This window comes from Mastomys coucha, unplaced genomic scaffold (assembly GCF_008632895.1).
Source record: "Mastomys coucha isolate ucsf_1 unplaced genomic scaffold, UCSF_Mcou_1 pScaffold15, whole genome shotgun sequence".
Lineage (NCBI taxonomy): Eukaryota > Metazoa > Chordata > Mammalia > Rodentia > Muridae > Mastomys > Mastomys coucha.
In genome coordinates this window covers 103718111-103727725 of record NW_022196897.1, presented here as the reverse complement: position 1 = coordinate 103727725, position 9615 = coordinate 103718111, and the positions used below count along the sequence as shown (strand labels likewise).

The following is a 9615-nucleotide window of genomic DNA, read 5'->3' as shown; positions in this document are numbered from 1 at the left end:
ATGAAAGCTAGAAGATCCTGGGCAGATGTCATACAGACCCTAAGAGAACACAAATGCCAGCCCAGGGTCCTATACCCAGCAAAACTCTCAATTACCATAGATGGAGAAAACAAGAAATTCCATAACAAAACCAAATTTACACATATCTTTCCACAAATCCAGCACTACAAAGGATAATAGATGGAAAACACCAACATAAGGAGCAAAACTACACCCTAAAAGAAGTAAGAACATAATCTTTCAACAAACCCACAGAAACATAATTCCACCTCTAACAACAAAAATAACAGGAAGTAACAATTACTTTTCCTTCATATCTCTTAACATGAAAGTTAATATTACCAACATATCCTAATCAATTGAAACTCAAAAATATGATGAATTAGAAATTTTTTGGCTGTCATCCAACAGTCTCTCTAATTTGGTAACTGGAGAAATAGGTCCAATATTGTACAATCCATATACACTTTCTGCTTGTTTGTATGTGACAGTGTCTTGCTGTGTACCACATAATGGTCTTGAAATCAGGCTTCTCCTATCTCAGCCTCTCTATTAGTAGGATTGTTTATATGATGTTTTTACACTATACTATGTTTTCAGAACAGCTTACATATTTCAAAATTATACAGCCAAAAGAAACATAGACAATTAGTTTGGGAGGTGGCTTATAAGAGAACAACAAAGAGTGAAACTGAATGCTTTGCTTGATATTTTAATTATTATATCAATTTTGAAGAAGAGGACTTTATAGATTTTCTAAGATGAATGCTTTTCAAAATCATCAGTCAATGAATCAGATTCTTATCCTCACCTAATGTCTGTGCCACCCTCCAAGCAGAACCACTGATCATTGAAACAGTTGGTGAATGACTTCATGGATAAACCATATTAATACACACACCATTTCTTAAATGAATGTAACCTGTTCCTTGTGGGCTGAGAATGAAGACAATCACTCAAGTCAAATAGCTTTGACCATAGCAGGAAGTCTGTATCCAAAAATTGAGCCTACAATTCATTCCTTGGTGCAGCAGAACTGTCAACTCTTAGCTTAGCTACGATGGAGGTAAAGTCCTTTGGTGACATGAGGGTCATTGAAGTACAGCCTTATGCTGAGCACTAAAGAACCTCCTCACAGAATTTATTTCAAAGGTGGCAAGCTAGCCATGCACGACTGTCCCTTGCTTCAACTGCTGACAGCATGCAGACCAGGCTGGACAAATGTGACACAGAGAAGTAAACTGTCGAGCTTTGCCAAGAGAAGGTAAGCAGCCCTTTGTAATTCCTGCTTCACAGAAGTCTGTCAGATATTCTGGGCCAGAAGGCTCAAGATGGGTGCTCCAATGTTACAGAGACAATTTGGGGAATTGTTCAGACAGACAGCTTCCTGTCTTTCCTACACACTCAGGTAATATTTATCACCCCCTCAAGTCTCTGATGGGGTTAAAGACTAGTTATAGTCTCACAATTAAACTCAAGTTGTTAGGATTTAAGATGTTTTCAGGTCCAGGATGTTTTTAGGTTAGTAATACAAGTTATGGTAGAAAACAGTTTGGGTACAGAACTCTGAAATCATCTATTATCACCAATAGATAATAGAATACTTTCTCCAAGGCTGCCAAATACATATGGCCTGGAAATTGTGAATGTGATCTTACCTGATAGTTTTCATAATTGTTATTACTGTTTATAGTTTATTATTAAAAGAGAAAGAGCCTTTTATTGGATTAAAGGGGGGAAATGTAGAGAGAATCTCTTGTGTAGTGCATGGAAGCATTGCCTGTCCATAAACAGCTGACTGGCCAATGAGCTGAGGCAGGAAAAAGGAGATGGGAGTTCCAGTCGGGAGAGGGAATTCTGGAATAGAGTCAAGCACAAGAAGAGATTTGCCCCAAACTCTGAGGAGACAGATGCATGAATCCAAGGAGAGGTAAGTAACCATGGCAGGACTTAAGACTAGTTTAAAATGGATAACTGAGTTATGAGCTACTAGGAATGAGCCAAAGCTTTTGGCCTAGGCATTCATTCATAAATAATCCAGTCACAGAGTCATTATTTTGGGAACTTGGACATAGTTAGGAAAGCCTGTGGTTACAGTGCTGCCAATAATTTAGGTTCTTAATCATACTGGTACTGCTGCACTCAACTGAGCAGTGGTAAGTATATATTGAATTTTAAAAATTAACCCCATTTTAATGGACCATGACTAAAATAGAAAGTTAGTATCAGCATTAACAACAAAAATGTAATCGAGAAGTCAATGAATTACATCACTTATTTCACAGTCCATAAATCCCATTTAAAGTTACTTGTTAAATTACTTTCCTGCGCTGGGCAGTAGTGGTGCATGCCTTTAATCCCAGCACCTGGGAGGCAGAGGCAGGCGAATTTCTGAGTTAAAGGCCAGCCTGATCTACAGAGTGAGTTCCAGGACAGCCAGGGATACACAGAGAAACCCTGTCTCAAAAAACCAAAAATAAAAATAAAAATAAAAATAAAAATTTACTTTCCTGCTAGTAATAACTAAGAAACTACCAAAAATTTTTTTTAGATTGGGTATGTACATCAAAGATAGAACTCTTGCCTGGCATATTTGAGTTTTCGGCATTAAAAAAAAAACAGTTAAAAAAAAATACAATGAAAATGTACCTGGTTACCAGCTCTTTCCTGCTGAACAGTCTGGATTGCTTTCAGCTTCCTCTCCATCTCTTCAATCTGCTTCCGCATTTCCTCCCTCTTCTTTGCACTGGTCAACAGTTCGGCTGGAAACAGTGAAACTAGCTGAGGCATTTCTTTTCAAGGTTCATCCTGTCAAAACTGCCTCTGAGGCTCATACCCTCAGCATACATGTCAATACTAATGAAAAGGAGGAAAGGAGAGGCCCTCAATTTGAGGTCTGCTTCTCTACTCTTTTATGTATCTAGTCTAGAAAGGATTACCTACAATGCACAAGTACAATGGAAAATAGTTTCCAATGATACAAAATCCTTGGCCATATGAAGCTTATATTCAAATATGTCAGAAACACACAAAGTAATAAGAGAATCATTTAGCGTTCTAAGCTAGCTTGGGCTACAAGCAAGACTTTTCAAAAACACCAAAAGTATCTATAAAACAGGGCATGGAATGTAGCTTAGTTGGTAGCTTGCTTGCCTAGCATGAAATCTTCGGTCTGCAAGAGCTAGGCACAGTGATGCATGCCTGTAAGCTCAGTACTTGGGAGATAGAGACAGGAAGATTCAAAAGTCAATGCCATCCTTAGATACACAGTAAGTTCAAGGCCAGACTAAGTTACAGGAGTATACTTCTCAAAGAAATAAACAAGCAAAACACCCCCAAAACAAACAAAAAAAAACCCACCAAACTTGTGGGAGAGGGGGGCACTAAATCCCAGTGGTAGATCACTTGATTTTCAGTGCAAGCCTGAAGCTCAATACTTAGTACAGCAAAAATGTCAAACAGCAGCAGTACCAAACGAGGAGGGTACGGATGGAGATGCTTAGGGAATGAGGATATGCATGTGGGGTGGGGGCGGGGCTGGAAAGAGACTCTGAGCACTGCCACTCTTCCAGAGGCTCTGATTCAATTCCCAGCAACCACATAGTGGCTCACAACCATCTGTAATGGGGTCTGATGCCCTCTTCTGGCATGCACGTGTACATGTAGATAGGGCACTCATATACATAGTAAATAAATTAAAAAAAAAAGAGAGATGGGCTGGCGAGATGGCTCAGCAGGTAAGAGCACTGACTGCTCTTCCGAAGGTCCTGAGTTCGGATCCCAGCAACCACATGGTGGCTCACAACCATCTGCAATGAGATCTGACGCCCTCTTCTGAAGACAACTACAGTGAATTACACCGGAGGGAACGGGGCAGGCAGAGGTCCTAAGTTCAATTCCCAGCAGCCACACACATGATGGCTCATAGCCATCTGTACAGCTACAGTGTACTCATACACATAAAATAAATAAAATAAATCTTTTTTAAAAAAAAGAAGATACGCAGCTCATATTTACTAAAAAGCACTGATCTTTTTGATAAAATGCAATGATAAATGATGATCCCGCAATGATGAGGGATCAGTCATATAAAGATCTTGGGGAAGTCTGTCGATACAGGAAGACTACTGTATTGAAGAATCCAGAAGAAAACCAACTTGCTTGTAGCTTCTTAGAAGGAAAGCAGTAAAAGGTGAGGTTGGAGAGGTAGTCATGTGGTATTGTGGAGAAACATGCACTGGATGTGGCTAAAGGGCCTCTGACGACCATGAACAGACAGAATACCTATGAGAACACTGTCAATGAGAAGACCAGGGAAGTCTGGGGTTGGGAAGATGGCTCAGTGAGAGTGTGCTTGCCATCCAAACATGACAGCTGCAGCTTTAGATGGGGATTCCCCAGAGCAAACCGGCTAGCTACACGAGTCCTAGAGATGAGCTCGGGAGTGATGGAGAGAAACTCCCAGCATCACACAAATGTGAACGCATATGAATACACATACACATATGTAACAGTAATTTCCAACCCAACTGCTAATAATAACTAAGGGGGGAAATCTAATTACTACATTTAGAAGCTATAAGCCTAGACTGGGCACATCTAGCGCTATACAAACTCATTCCCCAGCCATGACCCTTTGCTACTTGCAGTTTCACCCTGCTCCATCTTCTTTCTCCTTTCCCTCTTCTGTCCTCCCCTCCCCTTCCTTCTCTCCTTCCAACTTTCTTCTCCACTGTCCAATCACAGGCTCTAGCCTTTATTTGACCAGATAAAATGGGGAAAAGGTTCACATGAGATCACCTGAGTAGTGATCCACTGCTTGGGGGTGGGAGAGAAGCCCCTCTTGAGGAAGCAGAATTAACATCAGAATTACAAACAGCATCAGGACAACCCACAAAACACAAAACACACACACACACACACACACACACACACACACACACACACACACACTCTCTCCTGCTGGTCTGAATAAGAATGGCACTGATAAGCTCATATATTTGAATGTTTAGTCATCAGGGAGTGGCACTACTTAAGGATTAGGAGCTTTGTTAAAGTAGGTATGGCCTTGAGGAAGAATATTATTAGGGGTGAACTTTGGGGTTTCGAAAGACCAAGCCAGGCCCAGAGTTTCTTTCTTCCTGTTGCAGATCCAGATGTAGAACACCCAGCTCCTCCTCCAGCACCATGTCTGCCTGCCTGCCACCATGTTCCCCACCATGACGACAATGGACTAAACTTCTGACACTATAAGCAAGCTCCAATTCAATACTTTAAGAATTTTTGTTTGTTTTTTCGATACAGGGTTTCTCTGTGTAGCCCTGGCTGTCCTGGAACTCACTCTGTAGACCAGGCTGGCCTCGAACTCAGAAATCCGCCTGCCCCTGCCTCCCAAGTGCTGGGATTAAAGGCGTGCAACACCACCGCCCCACTTCCTTTTAAGAATTATTAATACCTTGGTCATGGTGTCTCTTCACAGAAATAGAACAGTATCTAAAAGAGAATGCAAACCCTGCCCCCTACAACACACATACACATGAGAATAAGAGAGGCGCAAGAAGACAGCTCAGAGCATAAAAGCCCTTGCCAGTCCAGAAGCAGTCCTAACAACTAAGATGTCTCCAACCCACCTCACTGGGAGAGACAACTCCACAGTAACGACTTTCACCCGCCCTCCCCACCCCTCAGCCCCACTCCCCACCCCCATGCACGCCACGCCCTCCCCTGCCCAGAGTAACAGAAGTAAAGTTTCTGTTGTTTTCTTTCTTTAGAGAACAGGAAGTTTGCTCTTAGGGTAAGCAGAATGATGAGCTAATGGCTTGAGAAGACCATGGGGATAATAAAGCACTTCAAAACAATGGAATTCATGTTATGACAATAGTAGAGGGAAAAAGCTGGAGGGAAGGAGAATAGCTGACTTGAGAAAAGATGAACTCTAGAACTAACTGAGAAATGAAAAGTTTTTAGATGGAAAACCAGGGAGGGCAAACGAGCAGAGATGGCAGATTTGACAGTGATGAGAAATGAGACGCTTTAGGTCTTTTAATGAACTGTGGGAGAAAGCCAGAGCTGCAGATGTAAGACTTGAAAATCTGAGACAAAAACTGAATTTATCTACCCAAATCCCACTGTGATTTCTGTGAATAAAATATGTTTCACCTTCTATATAGTAGCTATGAACTAGAAATTTTCCTTAGAAAAATATTGTTATGGAGGTACTTTGTTACTTGGCTCTTTGGGAGTTTGGGGGTATTTCCTGTGCCAGGGACTGACTGACCGCAGGTCTTCACACACACACTTATCACTGAGCTTCACCCTTCAGCTTAGTGTCTATTTCTTCTCAGAAGTCCCACCTTCTACTTTCTGCCTTTGCTAGGGGCCATCGGCCTGACTGGCAGGTGATGCTTTTACACAGCACTCTGTCCTTTATGTGCACAGGTGTTTTGCCTGCATATGGCTGTGTACTTGATGCCACAGAGGCCAGAGGAGGATGCTGGGTGTGAACATGTGTGCTGGGTGTGAACCCAGTCCTCTGTAAGAGCAGCTAATGCTCTTGACTGCTGAGCCATCTCTCCAGTTCTTGATTTCAAAAGGCAGTACTCAGTCTGTGTAGTAGTACACACTTCTAATCCCAGCACTTCAGAGGCTGAGACCAGCCTGGTCTACATAGTGAGATGAGACCCTGTCTCAAAACAAATAAAGCCTCACTCAGTTGGCCCCTTGCTTTGCAACCATGTCCTTGTCCCACACAGGCACAGAGGGCCCATTTTTCAATATGGTATTTGAAATGTATTTTGCCCTCTTGTTCTAACACTGTAAAGTCTCCAGCATTCCCTCTCCTGTGTATCAGTCCATCTGTCAGCTGCCTCCTAACTCCAGAACACATCACTCCAGGATAAGAGCTGCTTTCTGTTCACCTCAATTTCCAAATCTTCCCTTAATTTCAGAATGAGATAATGACTTGAAAAATAATAGAAATAAATATTCTAAGTGACTGAGATATGATTGAATATGCTAATCCAAATAAGCTGCTAGAGCAACTGAATTGAGTGTGTCAGCCAGTAGCCAAGAAAGTACTTTAGGAGGAGGGCGCCTGATGCACAGCGGGCACAGCTGCCTGCCTCTGTTGTGCGATGGATGCTCCTGTAGTCGGACCACCTCTCTCTTACTCTTGAACACAGGCTGTTTTCTCAAGAAAAGTGTGTTATGGGAGGCAGCAATAACAATTCAGCATAGACACACACACACACATACACACACAGCGCACACACACCACACACACACACACACATATACAGATGGGGGGGAACTACACAAGCATGGAAACATCAGTACACGTGGGTACAAGTAAGGGAGGCAATCTCTCAGACTTGCAAAGTCATTTCTTAGAGCAACTCCCATACCTTCCCTTTGCTCTTTCAGCTTCTTCCGGAACACTTCGGCTCGGATCTCCTCAAAGGAGAACTCCCCAACTCCAGCATAAATCTTCTCCTTGCAGTACATCATCTTCTCCTTCTTCTCCTCACACCCCTGCTGATGACTCTGAACTCTCTGCAGGGGGTCTCCTTCCTCTCTCCCTGGCCTTCTGGTGCTGAGAACATGGTTGATACTAGGTTCAATTTTACACGGTGTCCTAAGGAAGGGAAACAATTATCACTCACCCAAAGGCAAGGTGCATTACTTCTTACTTACTTTGCCCAAACAAATGGACAACACCAGCAGCAGGACACATATGATCTGTTTCCCAAACAAAAGCAATAAACATGAGATTTTAAAATGGGGCTAAAAATAGCCCACAAGCATCACAGTGATCGCGTTGTAGAGCTCAGTGGTAAGGCATTTGCTTACATCAAGGCAGAGCTCGGCCCCCAACACTAGGGTGGGAGGTGTGAGTTCCGATGACCACGGTGCTTTGAAGAGAATTAGAAGCAAGTTAGGGTCATCCAGTCCAAGTGACCACATATTAAAACTTCTTAAACCTGAGCCAAAATAACCCTTCTCTGTGTAGGAGCTGGTTGTTTCAGGCATTTGTGACAGTGACTGAAAGCTGCTTAACATAGTAAGGGTGGAGAATTCCAGCAAAGAATGATCCTCTGAACATGAAGAGGAACTACAAATCACTAAGAAAACCCACCTGACTGGGCATGGGGTACTTGAGTATAATCCCAGCGTTTGTCTCTGCCCTCCACATGTGTACTACAGCATTCTCATCCACACACAACACCCACACACACACATACCCCATACATACATACCCACACACCCACAGGCACACACCATAACACACTATACACACACACCCCATACACACACATACACACATACACCATACACACACACATATCATATACCAAACACACACACCATACACACACATACATACACACCAAACACACATCATACGTACACACCATACACACACCATAAACAGCCCCCCATATACACACCGTACACACACACACACCCCCCCATAAACACACCATACACACACACATACCACACACTCACACACATACACCATACACACACACATACACCATACACATACACACATACAACACCACATAAACACACAACCATATACACACACATATACCACACCCCCCCCACACACACACACACATAAATTTTTCAAAAGGAAGCCAGAGTGGTGGCACATGCCTAGAATTAAGGAGGCAGAGGCAGGTGGATCTTGATGAGTTCAAGGTCAACCTGATATACAAAGTGAGTTCCAGGACAGCCATTGTGTATAGTGAAACCTGTCTCAAAAAAAAAAAACAAAAAACAAAAAAACAAATAAATACATTTAAATTTAAAAATGAAATTGACATAAAGCTTACTATCAATTCTATAAAGGTTCTGATAGCTTCCCATGTTTTATGCTTAACAGAATTTTTGCTCAAAATTGTACCCAATTTGCATCCCTATGGTGCCCATCACATAGTGTGAGTTATAAATTAGCTATGAAGCTAAAAGTAGATTGCATTATGTGCCTTTAACCTCAGCACTCAGGAGGCAGAGAGATAGGAATCTCTATGAGTTCAAGGCTAGCATGGTCTAAACAGGAACTTTGTCTTAAAAAAAATTAAAATACACATATTAGCTATGAGAAAATTCTTATATTGAAAGAGAATTGAACCTAATATTAGAACCAACAATCTTTAAAAATTAAAGCTGGGGTGATTATTTATCTACCATTTTGCCTAATTTTTCTTATAAAAAAATATTAGGGGCTGAAGAGTTGATGCAGCTGTTGAGAGCTCTTGTTCCTTCAGAGGACCCACATTGAATTCCCAGCACCCACATGGTAGCTCACAAATGTTTGTAAATCCAATCCCAGAGAATTCAATGCTCTCTTCTGGCCACTTCAGACACCAGACATGCATGTGGAGCACATACATGCAAGCAAAATGCTTATATACATTATTTAATCTAGAGAAAAAAATTTTTTACAGTGTCAAAGATTATGAAGGAGAAAAGAGACACTCAGAAGAGAAAAATGGGGTAAGACTCTCTTGATTATTGTCAGGAACAAAGTAGCATTTCTCACGTGGACCACAGTGGCTATTTCTACTACAGCAAGAGCACCATAATCTTGACTGTTAAGTTCACCAG

General features: G+C 41.9%; 1 protein-coding gene across 3 annotated transcripts in view; it reads right to left on the bottom strand.

The window, feature by feature from the left end:
* The window catches only part of Bub1b (BUB1 mitotic checkpoint serine/threonine kinase B), a 60156-nt gene that overhangs the window by 29699 nt on the left and 20842 nt on the right, over window positions 1-9615 (bottom strand). For all 3 annotated transcript variants that reach the window (XM_031371455.1, XM_031371456.1, XM_031371457.1), the window contains 2 exons: window positions 7404-7633; window positions 2650-2762 (listed from right to left, as the gene is read on the bottom strand). In XM_031371455.1, coding sequence (XP_031227315.1) covers window positions 2650-2762; window positions 7404-7633 — 343 coding nt within the window. The remainder of the gene's footprint in view (window positions 1-2649; window positions 2763-7403; window positions 7634-9615) is intronic.